Below are 13,394 nucleotides of genomic sequence, written 5' to 3'. Positions count from 1 at the left end.
TAATATTTTTAGCACCAATTATGTATTTTCAATTTCGTATTTCAATTACTGTAATTTATGTTTTTTATTTGTTTATTTTTATAATTTTTAATTTGTCATTTATTAAGTTTTTTGATAAATTTACAATAATAAATATTTCATGTAATAATAATAGTATTAAAAAATATAAAAAATATACTCCCTCCGTCCCGGATAATTCGGGTCACTTTGACCCGGCACGGGTTTTAAGAAATGTAATGGAAAGTGAGTTGAAAAAGTTAGTGGATTGTGGGCTTGGCTTTTATATATTAGTTTTATAATAAAATGTGAGTAGGAATGAGTTAGTGGAATGTGGGGCCCACTACCAAAAATGACAAAAGTGAAGTGAGACAAATTATGTGGGACGACCCAAAATGGAATACTGGGACGAATTATCTGGGACGGAGGGAGTATATAATAGTGTGGTTGGGTGGTCATTGATAAATCATGAAAATATGTGTGGTTGGGTTGGATGAATATTAATGATGTGGAAGATGATGTGAAAGAGATAGAAATGAATTAAATATTAAAAAAGTTGATGGTTGGGTTATGTTGGGGGTGGCCGATAAAGATGGTCTTAATGAAACTACGTTGAATTGTTTGGGCAATTAACACCAATAATATAACCCCCCTCTCTTTCTTCTCTCAGGTTTAGCAAGAAAAATAATAATTCATGGCTCTTCGTTTTGAGGTAATATTGCTCATCTCGTAAAATATGACGATGGATGTTGAATTATTGAGTTGTAAACTTAATAGTGTAAAGATTGATTTTTTTGCTTTTTTCTCAACCATTTGTATGTCATAATTGAAACAACATCAATTTTTATTTGATATAATTTCGTTTGATGTGTGTTTCTGATGCAAAATTGCACCTTACACATTTATGATTTCCCTCAAGCCGTTTTTTATGTTTGATTAACTTAAAATGCTCTGTTTCTTCATAAAAATATTGACTTTAATGCTCCGTTTCTAAATTTCTGAGCAGACATCATAGAGACATAACAGTATTAATCAAATTCCAGAACGACCTTGTTGTATAACTTATGCAATTATAACTGATGTTTCAATATTTTATGCGCTAGATTCTTGGGAAGTTCAATCGTGCTCGGACAGCTCGACTTACACTTCCTCACTTTGTGTGCCAGATGCCTTTACTGCGTATTCCTGATCGAATAATTAAAGATCCAGTAAATTGTGATGGAGGGAATTCGTTGTGAATGCAAAGTGATAATCTTGTTGTATTGTTAACCGAATAGAGACTCACAGATTTGAAGGATTCAAGACAAATGAGAATTCTGTAAGTTGGAAGCAAGATAATATCCGTGCTGGAAATTCTATTTTTATAAGATTCAAACATGGACTCCGAAATTGACTCCTGTATATGTGTGAAAGAATTTCATAATTTCCTGTTCTCCCTCTGTTGTGGTGTTAAAAGTCATATACAGTCCCAAACTCCCAGTGTTCATAATGTTCTTCCCGGAAAAGTTTCGATAGTATCATGCGATCATTCACAACTTTGAAAAGATGTTTACTGCGTAAATATGTTTTCTTATTACCAAGATACCAGGGTCCAACTTCCTAGGGATATGGTTCAGTATATTATGTTTACTGCGTAAATATGTTTTCTTTTTTTCGTTCTTATATCCTTTCAGTTTTTGTGCATTGAATATCTTCTCAGGAGTAATAATATACTACATTACTTTCATGATCTTTACAGGTACAATAAAAGGTTTGAGGACCAGTCAGCTTGAGGACATTGGATGCCAAATAATTCTTGGAAACACATATCACTTGGCCCTCCGTCCCACTTCTGAGCTCATTGATGAGTTGGGAGGGCTCCATAAATTTATGAATTGGCCTAGGTGGTTGCTTACTGACTCAGGTGGCTTTCAAATGGTAATGCATCATTTTAGTGTTGAACATTCTCAAACCATTTGGGTGCTTTTGCGCGTTTTTGATCCTTCCACCATATTATCATGAAGTAAAGAAATCCCTACCTCTAAGTTTGTCATTTTTGTAATTGTTTCATGCACATATCTGGGCTTTATGCTTGTAGAATGTAGATTGCGGTTGGTTGAAGGGTTTTAGGATGGATTTGATATCCATATATATTAGTAAATACATCATTATTGCTTAGAATTATAGAATTGTACGATGAATTCAAAATCCATGATCCATCACTCATAGTAGTACGACGTAGTAGAGGATTTGACTGGAAGAATTTATATATTTCACTGTCATTTTGATGTACTCTTTCAAGAATGAGTGGATTCATAATCATATGAATGCTGTCATAATATATGGGACCTTCTAAAGTATTGCTCTAGTATTTTTATTTCTTCTTTTTCATGTAAGACATGTAAAACTGATGCACTTTGGGTTAGCATATATAGTTTCCTACTTGTTATTTATTATGCCAGGTAACTTGTTACTTTCTGTGCATCATGTGGGAGACATCTCCTTTTTCTTGATATTGTCTATTAAAGCAAGGATTTCTTTTTTTCCCCCTAAAAATAAACAATCATTTGCTTATGCAAATCAGAGAAAGAGGAGGAAAAAGCAACAATGAAAACTAGTACTCTGTATTAACTTCACCTTATTACTGGCTTTCTAAATATAACTATCTCAAGGTTTTCAGGAATTCCTCCTATCTTGTTCCACAGTCTAGTGTACTTATTCTATGTTGGAAACCTGCGAACATGAGTGTCATTGTATTTTTCGCATCTTTAGATTGGTTGTACAATTTGCACTTTGGCTTGTATTATCAGTTTATTATTATGAACTTCAACAGGTGCTTCTGATTCTGTGGTTGTGTCTCTGTTTTAAAGTTGTTGCTTTGTAAATTTATGATGTAAATCTGAGACATAAGATTATATTCGTTTCAGTTGGGACTTGCATTAATATATCCATTAAATATGTTTTTCAAAAAACATTGGAGTTTTAGTTTGTGAATGTGATTAACTGATTTGGCTGCAATCTGCATCATCTTGATAGTATTATATTTGCTTCACATATTGAAGATGCTTCTTAATGATGGCAGGTTTCCTTATTGCATTTGGCTGACATTACAGAACAGGGTGTCACCTTTCAGGTACTATTTATCTACTGGTTGGCATATAAACGATCTAAGTTAGAGGTTAAAGTTGTTCATTAAGATAGTATATAATAGAGATCGTTCTTTGTGCTAGATGTTGTTCTCTGTTATAGAGATCGTAGACCAACAGATTATCCTTTGAATTAGTTGTTCATTATTTATTAAGTTGTTTACTGTTTAGAGATTCTAACAAGTGCCTAGGAATTTGTTAGCGATAGATTATATCTTTTAGAGTTAGTGTCAAGTTACAAGTTTTATTTCAGTTAGGAGTCTGTCTTTAGATGGTTATAAATAGGGCTTATCCAAAATAAAGTTTTTGCTTTGGCCTTTTTCGGAGGAGCGGCCTCTTCAGAGCAGAATTTATCTTTTATTTTTTCGGTTGTTACTCAAACTATTTAAGGGGATGATTAATTGAATTGTTACTCTTATTGTGTTTGTTGTAGTTCGTTGTTTTTCCCTGGTTCTAGTGAGGCCGTACTTAATGCTTAGTCCATATATTTATATATATGTTTTTGCAGTCACCGGTTGATGGGAAACCCATGTTACTCACTCCAGAAGAGTCGATACAGATACAAGTAAAATTCTTTCACTAATCTTGTTACCTCACCTAATTATTTCTGTTATGTATTTCTAGCTCCATTTTGATTACATAGCCAATGAGAAAATACGGTTGTAAATGTTAATTTTGTGTCTTGCACTTACTCTCGTTTCGTCATCAGGGAGAATGGTGGTAATTAAAGTAATAGATTAGCAATGTGATTTATTGTCAAAATAATATAGCAGTAGTTTTTATTGTTCTGTGCCGCCATGCTTGACTGAACTCAATCTTTGCTGTGAAATAATTTAAAATTGCCTAGTTTTACATTTGAATAGGGTATCAATGTGATTTGAAGGTGACTTTTTTTCTCTTTTCAAATTGTCTGATAAGTGATGACTTATGTTTTACTTATACCCAGTATTGCTAATGTGTTGTTTCTGTGCCTCTTAAGACATTTAGCCACATGGTTTCCCTCTTCTGTTGCAGAATCGAATAGGAGCTGATATAATTATGGCTCTTGACGATGTTGTGAAAACGACTATTACAGGTCCTCGGATTGAAGAGGCAATGTATCGTACCCTTCGTTGGATAGATAGGTGCATTGCAGGTATTTATCCAGTAAATGCTGAAATTTCATCATCTCACTTGTGCACTTGAGAAAGGCAACAGAATAACATCTTGTTTTATGAATGTGTGCATGATATTAAGTTTCTCTGTTCATAGAAATGAATAAGTACAACATAAGTGACATTGATTGAGGACAGTTGAAAATCGTAGAAGGATATTTAATGTTTCATTCAATATTGGGCCCTTCTGACGAGCTTGAAGTTCTTTGAGAAATGATTCTTGAGCTCTGAATAGATGAAAAAAATAATGAAAATAGTGTGCGGCTTTTTCGGTAACAGCTCATTGTTACGGCTTGCTAAAATGCTACTGTTTTCATCAGCACACGAGAGACCCCATGATCAGAATTTATTCGGAATTGTGCAAGGTGGCTTGGATCCAGTTTTAAGGTTCGTATCAGTTTTAACTTTGCTCTAATTTTCTCAAAGACTTCTCTATATTTTCCACTTGTTTAAATTCTTATGATCTTTTGTGCAATAAATCACTGACAGGGATATATGTGTCAAAGGCTTGGTAGACCGTAAATTACCTGGGTATGTATTTCTGATCAGTTACCTGTGCAACTATATAATTTTTTGAATTATTTGAACTAATGAAATGATTGTTAACAGCTATGCAATTGGCGGTCTTGCTGGAGGTGAAGATAAGGATTCATTTTGGCGTGTTGTTGCGCAGTGTACAGCAGCATTGCCTGTGGATAAACTGCGCTATGTTATGGTACATCTTTGATGATATGTAGAATCATTTACAAGATTTATAATTTGTCGTCCAATTTCTGAGACTTAGTGCGTCTTTGCTGATAATATTCTAGGGTGTTGGCTATCCTCTAGACATCGTAGTTTGCAGTGCATTAGGTGCTGACATGTATGATTGCGTCTACCCCACACGTACTGCTCGATTTGGGACTGCTCTTGTGCCCGAGGTATTTATTCTTGATTTTGCTTGTCCATTTTGATTCATTATAACCAGAGACAGTGAAGCTGAATATCTGATATGAAACAAAAAACACATTTGATGGTGAATATTGTATCCTTTTGCAGGGGTTTTAAAGCTTAAACACCAAGCAATGGCTGATGACACTCAACCGATTGATCCAACATGTGAATGCATGGTATGGTTTACTTTTTTCCTAGATTATGATCTGAATGCTTATTACCTTAATCTATTTCTTGATACTGTGGCAGGTATGTAAAAATTACTCGAGAGCATACATTCACTGCCTTGTAACTAAAGATGCAATGGGATCTCAGCTCCTTTCGTACCACAATTTATTTTACATGTTGAAGGTCTGTTCTACATCATTATACTTTTGTCGTATGATTTGATGCTATATCTCTTCTGGCTAAAGAGTTAAACGAGTTTATATTATATATTTGTCGCAGCTTAGCAGGGATTTGCACTCATCAATTGTCAATGGCCAGTTTCCAGAGTATGCTTTTGTGCACCTCAGAAACTTTGCTTTTATCTTTTCTTGGGTGGTTTTATATATGATTTCAAATGTGTTTAGCCTATGTTGTTTGCCTTTTGGATTAGTACACATTACTTGCCATTTTTTTTGTCTTACCAGGTTTGTTTGCAATTTCCTCCAGAAAATGGTATTTCTCTCAAATTATCTCACACATCCTATGTTTTTGGTGTAATATGGGAAATATGACTCCTGTTAATTTATTTACTTAACATTGTTTTAATGGTGTTCTTTTGTCTGAATGTGTAGTTTCCGAAAGGAGACGTTCCTCAATGGGTTTGCAATGCTATGGAGGTAGCTGGTATCGACATAACATCCTGCTGTAGCCCCTTCCCATTGTCGTTGATTGACCCTCAAGCGAGAACTGTCAAGTTTTCTAGGAAAAACTCAATTAAAATGGTAAATGCCAAAGATCAATGAGGAGGCAAAAAGATAGAGAGATATATACACAGCTCCATATAATTTGTAGTCAATATGGTGCAATTTTGTCTAGGGTTATTATTTATTAACATTTGAGGTCCAAGTGTATTATTGAGAAATGTTTTAGATAAATTTTGATCATTAATCTCATTTTCTTGAAGCTAATATGTTCAATAGCACCTCAGTTTACACTAATATTTGAATTTTTTTTATAGAGAAAAGAGTGGTTTGAGTGATCAATATGTATACTTGTATGCTTTCTTTTTTTTATATGTTTGATCATGCTTTATACAAGGCATGATTTACAATGGAGAGTCTGGTGTTACAGTTGTAGCAAAAGTGATGTGAATTATTTGAAGACTGAAGAAATTCTTCGATTACTATGCCCTTTCTCGTCTCTTGGTGCCTTAGATATCCACCGTAAGCAAGCAGTATTGTAGACGTCATAGATAATGAGAAGTATACTAAAGAGAGAACTCAAATGAGCTGATCTTATTTTGTCTGTCAGGCTCCAGTGAAGCTGGACTTAGCAACATGAGATTCATGTATTCTGCAAGCACCGGAAGCCGTTGATTGTCGTCATAACTATACATGAGAGGCACCATTCTTGCAAGATTAAGAGCAGCTTCTTGAAAGGGCCGTGTTGAGTGATTGTTCATATTGAAGCACTCCTTGTTGAGCCGTTTCCATTCTCTTTCTATCATATGTGAAACATGCTCTCGTGCTTGCTCATATGATACGACCGGTTGATCATTCATGTAGCATTGTATGTATGATCCATCAGCACCATTTTGATGCTCATCCTGTTCATGGATGACATAAATCCGCAAAATTAGCTATCGAGTGTGATCCCACGAGTCACTTTAGAGTCAGTTGAACGAAAGATTCAAAGGTTCACCTACCTGGGCAGTCCCCTTGTCGTCCCAAAGGCGAAGAATTGCAGCAACAGATGAAATGAGATTGGATATATCATCCAAATTGGTAGCATTGTGACCTAAAAGAAAGAACAAGTGGACAAGCACAACATGCACCCCTGAGCTCACCTTTCTATATAAACATTCATCAATTATTTTTCATAGGAAATTCAGATCTTACTATATACCTACTTACGTGTGTAAATTGTCTTACTTTTGAACTGCTTCTGTAAAGAGAGTCAATTCATCAAAGGTGCCATAAAGATAAAAAATATCATCAATCAAATAAATAAAAGCAATGGATTTGGAGAGCTGAAGCCTCTGTGAAGAAAGGCTGATATCATCAATCAGCATTGCCATGGACCATGTGTACCATTTACTTGGCTCATTTCTTGCCAGCTTTAGCTCTCTAGTCAAACCCAAATTTTTCCACCATCTGTAATAACCACAACATCTTATCAATTTTTTTTAAGAATTATATATATAAAACCATGTTAAATTATTAAACTATCCTTCAAAAACTGTCAAAATCCATTTGCTTACTTGGAAAGTTGGCGTAGTTCATCTCTTGAACATATTTTCCCCAGAGAAAATCCATTTCCGACAGCTCTGTTAACGTTGATATCGATTTATCAATGCCTCTGACATCTCTTTGGAAGTTCAATCATGCAATGCTTTTGTGGAAAGGGTGCTTAAATCTCATCTCCACAACATCAGAATTTGTGTTTTCAGCTAAGTACTTGTGCAGTAGTTGGCTGCTAAAATGTTGTGCTTCGTTGAGTATGTTTTCTTCTTCGAAACTCAAATGTGTAGCTTCGCAAGCAATCCCCAAACATCTTGCTTTAGTTCATCCCTGAATTTCCCATCTTGTCCCTTGAAATTTTTGAACACATCTGTATATATATTATGGCTACATATATTATTATCTCCACAACTAAAATAAATATCTTGATATAGATTGAATTCTCGACCAGAATAAGTACTATAACTTATAAATTTTCCAATAATAATTGTGACAATTTGCATAAACATTGGAGAGGGAATTAACCTGCCGACACATGGTATCCTCTTTGTCTCAACAGTCGAAATGAAAGGGAAACATCCCGCAGATTTGATTGGTATCCACAAAAATCAACATCTCCTAAATTCAAATAATGCTTCTGCATTATTATGTCAAAATATAATAATGACCGGCCACTCCTAGCCGTTGGATCGTGTCCACAAATATAAAGCTCTCAATGGGATCATCTTCTGCTCCCCTAGACTTCACTAAATCCCTAATCTTCTCCAATTTCTCTTCATACAAAATAACCCTACACATCAAAGGTGTAACAAAAGGTATAGAATATAGATGCATGTGATTGTTATAGGTATCTAAGTTTTTTTAACATATAAAGATGTAACAAACTTTACTATACATATTTTGGCATCACAAAAAAATGACACTAGTGAAAGAATATAGATTGAGTTGAAAATTCACCTTGAAAATGTTGTTATTGTTGGGATCATCAAAGTGGTAGTCTTCAAGTGTAGAAGCTCCTCTCGGTTTAGCGAAAAATTTCGCAGTGCATTGCCCGGGGGTTCTCCTCGGCGTAGTGGCGGCTGCCAACGGCCGCTGCATCGGAGGTCTGCAAGAATAGTGCTTAGGAAGAGGTGTGTTCATCACTAAACTAGACATTTTCATCAACCTTATTAAGAACTATTATTCCCTCTTTCTTTCAATGCATTTCATTCTTATGGAATGTATACTATATATATAGTGTTGGGTCCTATCCTCTCACATATAGCACACTAAGTTACTAACAAATCATGAAATTAACCAAACTTATTAAAACATGTGCCCTAAAACAATAGCATGTTTTAAAAACTTTTGCATGTTTTTTATCATACACATTAAGTACGTCCTAAACAGTGACAATCAACCACATTTTTAATAAATTAGTGAATTAATTATTATTCCAGTTAACCATATTAGTGAGTTAATGAAATAAAATAAAATATTGTTGTAACTAATTAAAATATGTTATAATTTTAAATATGAAATTATAGAGGTTAAATGGTTAATTAGTATGATAATTAACCCACTAATCTAGTTAAAATGCGATTGATAGTCAATTTTTGATGTAATTGGTAATTATGGACCAAAACATATTGTTTAAGACCATAAACTAACATAATTAATGTGTAGAGCCAAAATACTTTTTGAACAAAGGTAGAAGACTAATTTTAGACTTTAATCTTATTTTAAATAAAAATTCATTAAGGAAAAAATCGTTTATTCATAAAGTTGATTAAATTCTTAAAGGAGTATATTTTTATTTATCATGCCCCTAGGATTTTGATCCCATAATAATTTTTTTAATATGAGAACATAAAACCAATATGTATTATTGGATTAGAAAATAGATAACCTAGATCTATTTATAAGGATATTAGTTTGCTAATTACGAATATATCAGTTTGAAGATAAAGTTGGAAAATTTGGTGGCAATTAACGTAACGACTTACTCTATTTTGTTAATGTAAGTTTGTTAAGCGTCAGAGAGGTTAATGTCTGAATCCAAAGATCTTGGATTCGAGTTCTAAGTGGTGTGACTTTTTTTGAGCTTCTTTGTCGGGCAAGGTCATCCCTTCAGCCATTAGTGTGTGGATGATCATTTAGAGCTCTTGAACTTGCTCCATGATTGGTCGAGAGTCGACCATCTTGTAGTCCATAAATTTGGATGCTACAACTTGTTCAGTACCTGCAGCATTATCTATGCTATACTTTCTTTCTAGGCTTTCCCACATCTCTTTTGATGTGGTTACAACGGAGTATACATTGTACAAACTATCATCTAAAGCACTTAGAATGAAATTTTTACAAAGATAATCTCCCTTTCTCTAAGCTTCATAGTCTGCCATGACTTCGAGCCTAGTCTCTTGATCGCTTGGCGCGGGCGGCTCATTTTCCGTGAGGAAGTTGGCGACGCCAATGTTGTCAAGTAGAACAACATCTTTTGGTACCACCTTTTGAAGTCAGATCCTCCAAACTTTGGTGGCTTCTCGGCAGGTGACATCATTCTTGGTGCTAAAGGTGTCGTACTTGGTAGAGTAAAATTACAAAAAAAAAATCTAGTCCATGCAGGACCAAAATGAACAAAAGTTGTACATTTAAACAAAATTAAAACTCTAAAACTTACAGCTACATGTTGTAAAATGTAACAAATGTTTGTATAATAGAGAAAAAAAATGAAAACTGGGAGTATATAGAAGTAGAATCAACACGAACAAAAATTTGTGTATTTGAAGGCATGAAATTAAATTTACAACTAGACAAAAATAAGAGATTAAAAATCTGGATTTTTTACCTTTCCAAAGGGTGAAACCAACTGCTGGAGCGCAGTAACTCGGTCCCCTAGCTTCTCTTTTCGGACCTGTTGAAGAAAGTGAAATTTTATCACTCCATTTTCTAACACACATTCTAATTTTTTCAATAAAAAGCCAAAAATAAACTTACCTTAAAAGTTGGCGATTGTTAAGGATATCGATCCTCAACGTCGAATTTTCCACACAATCAAGAAACGGTTGTCGTCGTTGTCGAGCGCCCAACGTTTGGGTCGGCGACTTGAACGGCAAAAGGGGCAGCTGAGCGCGGATTTACTCGTCGGCAGCCTTAGGAGAGATTTCTTGTTTGCTAAGCAAGTGAGCCAAATAATGATATTTCGATTGACTAATTGACTGAATATTATGGAAGACTCCACACATATTTATAATACGTGTGGATACAAAGAAGATATGCTCTCAATTAATATTATGGAAGACTCCACACATATTTATAATACGTGTGGATACAAAGAAGATATGTTAAATCCCTATAATATCTAAACAAAGAAGATATGCTAAATCCCTATAATATCTAAATAAAATAATAATAGAATACTCGTATCAACTCCCTCACGGTTAAAATTCACCTTGTCCTAAGGTGGGAATCACGAAACAACGATGACAGTTGAAAGCAACAACGTTGGCGAGGCTTCTCCTCCTGGATCAAATGTATACCGAACAACTGAATGTCTCCCTTTATCACCTCCAAGAATGCTCAAACATGGTGTGTCATTGCACGGATGGATGAATCGTGTATCGACGTCAAGTGATGTCGAACGATGAACAATACTTGGAACATCGCCATCAAAGAAATCCACATAAGGCAGTTATCCTTACACCAGTGCAAGCACTTCTTCTCTTAAACCAATAATTCACAACATCCTCCGATGACATTTGAGCAACATTGAACGATGCGATTATCTTCTCCGCTTCACCAATAGAACCATCCTCCTCTTTGAGCAACATTTGAGCACCAGTTGTTAAGGATATCGATCCTCAACGTCGAATTTTCCACACAATCAAGAAACGGTTGTCGTCGTTGTGGAGCGCCCAACGTTTGGGTCGGCGACTTGAACGGCAAAAGGGGCGGCTGAGCGCGAGATTTACTCGTCGGCAGCCTTATGAGAGATTTCTTGTTTGCTAAGCAAGTGAGCAAAATAATGATATTTCGATTGACTAATTGACTGAATATTAGGGAAGACTCCACACATATTTATAATACGTGTGGATACAAAGAAGATATGCTAAATCCCTATAATATCTAAACAAAATAATAATAATAGAATACTCATATCAGCGATGGAGTTTCAATTCTTGCACGCTTTAATGAAGGTTCATTTCCATCCTTCATCGCCGCCGCGTATGCTCCGACTGCCTTCCGATTAACATTCTAAAATATACAAAATTTATTCTTTCTCAAATTAGGTCAAAATATAGAAAACTAAACCTAGAAAAGTTCAAAACCTCAAAATCTACTTACATACAATTCATTTTATTCAAACTAAGCTAAGTAGTATCAATTTTGATTACTAAATTAGTCACCAAATTAGTATAAACTTAATTCAAGAAATCCCATTCTAAAATATCTAAAAACATGCAAATTAACATATTGATGCAATTACCTTTGAACCGAAGCTCTGGTGATTGAGTTTCGGTTTAGCAAGAGCTGAGGGAATGAGCTGCGGCGTCGACGACGGGAGAAAGCTCGCTCCGGCCGTCGCATTCCAGAAAGAAGCGTTGTTGATGAGCTGAAAATTGCTAGCAATCTGTTGCTGCTTAGGAAAAGAGGGCCTCAAATTAGGCGGCGACGCAAAATTAGTCGCCGGATTTTCGAGAAGAGGCTGAGAATCATTGGCCTCGAACAGCGTGTGCAGTAGCGACGAAGTATTTAGCGGGAAGCTCGTGGCTGTGTTTGCGACGGAATTCGTTAGCTCGAGATTATTCATTGTGATATTGCGCTATCATGGCTGCAAGAAGACAAGGAGATAAGTTTGAGTTTGATTGATCAATTGTTTGCCTTTTTGCATTTGTTACAAGTCGAAAAAAACACACCTTTTTTTAGGGCAGCTACTGAATTTTTGGACCATTTCTTAGGGATTTTATGAAATTGGTGATTTGTGAGAAATTAACATAATTATGTGAGAAAATTTACTTGCATCAAATCTTGACTCCAATTATCGTCGGCAATCATGTGAAAAGTTGAATCAATCGGCATGTTTTTCTGGTTTTGGATCTTCTTGGAGGACGACGGAGGAGGCGGAGCCGGTGGAGTTGTTGCTGATGGATTTTGCGGTTTTGACGAGGATAGGGTTCAGGCAACCGGAGTCGTTGACTGCGGTGGAGCACGGCGATGAAGCGAAGAGATTTCTTGAAGAATTCCACTAATTTCCTCTACAAACTACCGATTGGAATTCTTTTTCCATGATTCTTGCTAAAAGTTGTATTTTCAAAATTTTCAACTTTGATTGTTGTTGTTGTTCAACTTTTGTGTAGGAAATGAGAAGTTTTGGTTTTGAGATGGGATATGAAAGTGGATTTTAGTGGATGAAATTGTATATATATGTGTGCTATGTTACATTTTTCTATATATTTGTGGAAATTAAGAAATATAAATGAAAAAAGTGAGTGAAATGGATTAAGGAATGTGGTTGACATTCGGGAGAGATTGTGATTAGAATTACTATGAGACAACTAAAAAGTTTTGTTATACTCAAAAAAAGGAAATTTGGTAGAAATGAACTTCTTTATCGTATGCATTGATTATTATTATTTTATTTTATTAATGTCCCTAATGTGTTTAGGTTTGTGTTTTTGTGTGGTGATTTAAATATTTTGTGGGTCGCTTATGAACAAAGGAATATGGTTTGATGGGGTACGAATGTTTGCACCTTTTTCACTAGTTAAGAAATTTCTGCGGCTGATATTGATTTTAGGGACGAAATGGAAATTTCACCT

The 13,394-nt window shown here is 35.1% G+C and overlaps 2 protein-coding genes and 1 pseudogene across 3 annotated transcripts; 1 reads left to right on the top strand and 2 right to left on the bottom strand.

Annotated features, from left to right (window-relative positions):
• Positions 1-691: 691 nt before the first annotated feature.
• LOC121784035 (queuine tRNA-ribosyltransferase catalytic subunit 1-like) lies at positions 692-6,319 on the top strand. Its single transcript, XM_042182218.1, has 15 exons — positions 692-709; positions 1,101-1,176; positions 1,700-1,914; positions 3,059-3,109; positions 3,631-3,687; positions 4,137-4,257; positions 4,597-4,663; positions 4,766-4,807; positions 4,886-4,991; positions 5,086-5,195; positions 5,313-5,385; positions 5,459-5,560; positions 5,657-5,703; positions 5,842-5,869; positions 5,989-6,319. Exons 1-15 carry the CDS (start codon positions 692-694, stop codon positions 6,157-6,159), a joined length of 1,284 nt encoding a protein of 427 aa, XP_042038152.1. The 3' UTR covers positions 6,160-6,319.
• A 71-nt stretch (positions 6,320-6,390) lies between these two features.
• On the bottom strand, positions 6,391-11,405 carry LOC121784093 (annotated as a pseudogene).
• LOC121784476 lies at positions 10,832-12,955 on the bottom strand. Of its 2 annotated transcripts, none has more exons than XM_042182608.1 (3): positions 12,492-12,955; positions 12,062-12,406; positions 10,832-11,829 (listed from the first exon to the last, which is right to left on the bottom strand). In XM_042182608.1, the coding sequence occupies exons 2-3, from the start codon at positions 12,383-12,385 to the stop codon at positions 11,728-11,730; spliced, it is 426 nt and encodes a 141-aa protein (XP_042038542.1). In that variant the 5' UTR covers positions 12,386-12,406; positions 12,492-12,955; the 3' UTR covers positions 10,832-11,727. The 2 variants fall into 2 exon arrangements, with proteins under 2 accessions (XP_042038542.1, XP_042038543.1); XM_042182609.1 differs by having other exon boundaries at positions 12,592-12,955.
• Between the last annotated feature and the right edge of the window lie 439 nt (positions 12,956-13,394).

Source organism: Salvia splendens, chromosome 21 (assembly GCF_004379255.2).
Source record: "Salvia splendens isolate huo1 chromosome 21, SspV2, whole genome shotgun sequence".
NCBI classification, from domain to species: Eukaryota; Viridiplantae; Streptophyta; class Magnoliopsida; order Lamiales; family Lamiaceae; genus Salvia; species Salvia splendens.
Note: the sequence above shows the minus strand (reverse complement) of the source record. Positions and strands in the feature narration are given on the sequence as shown.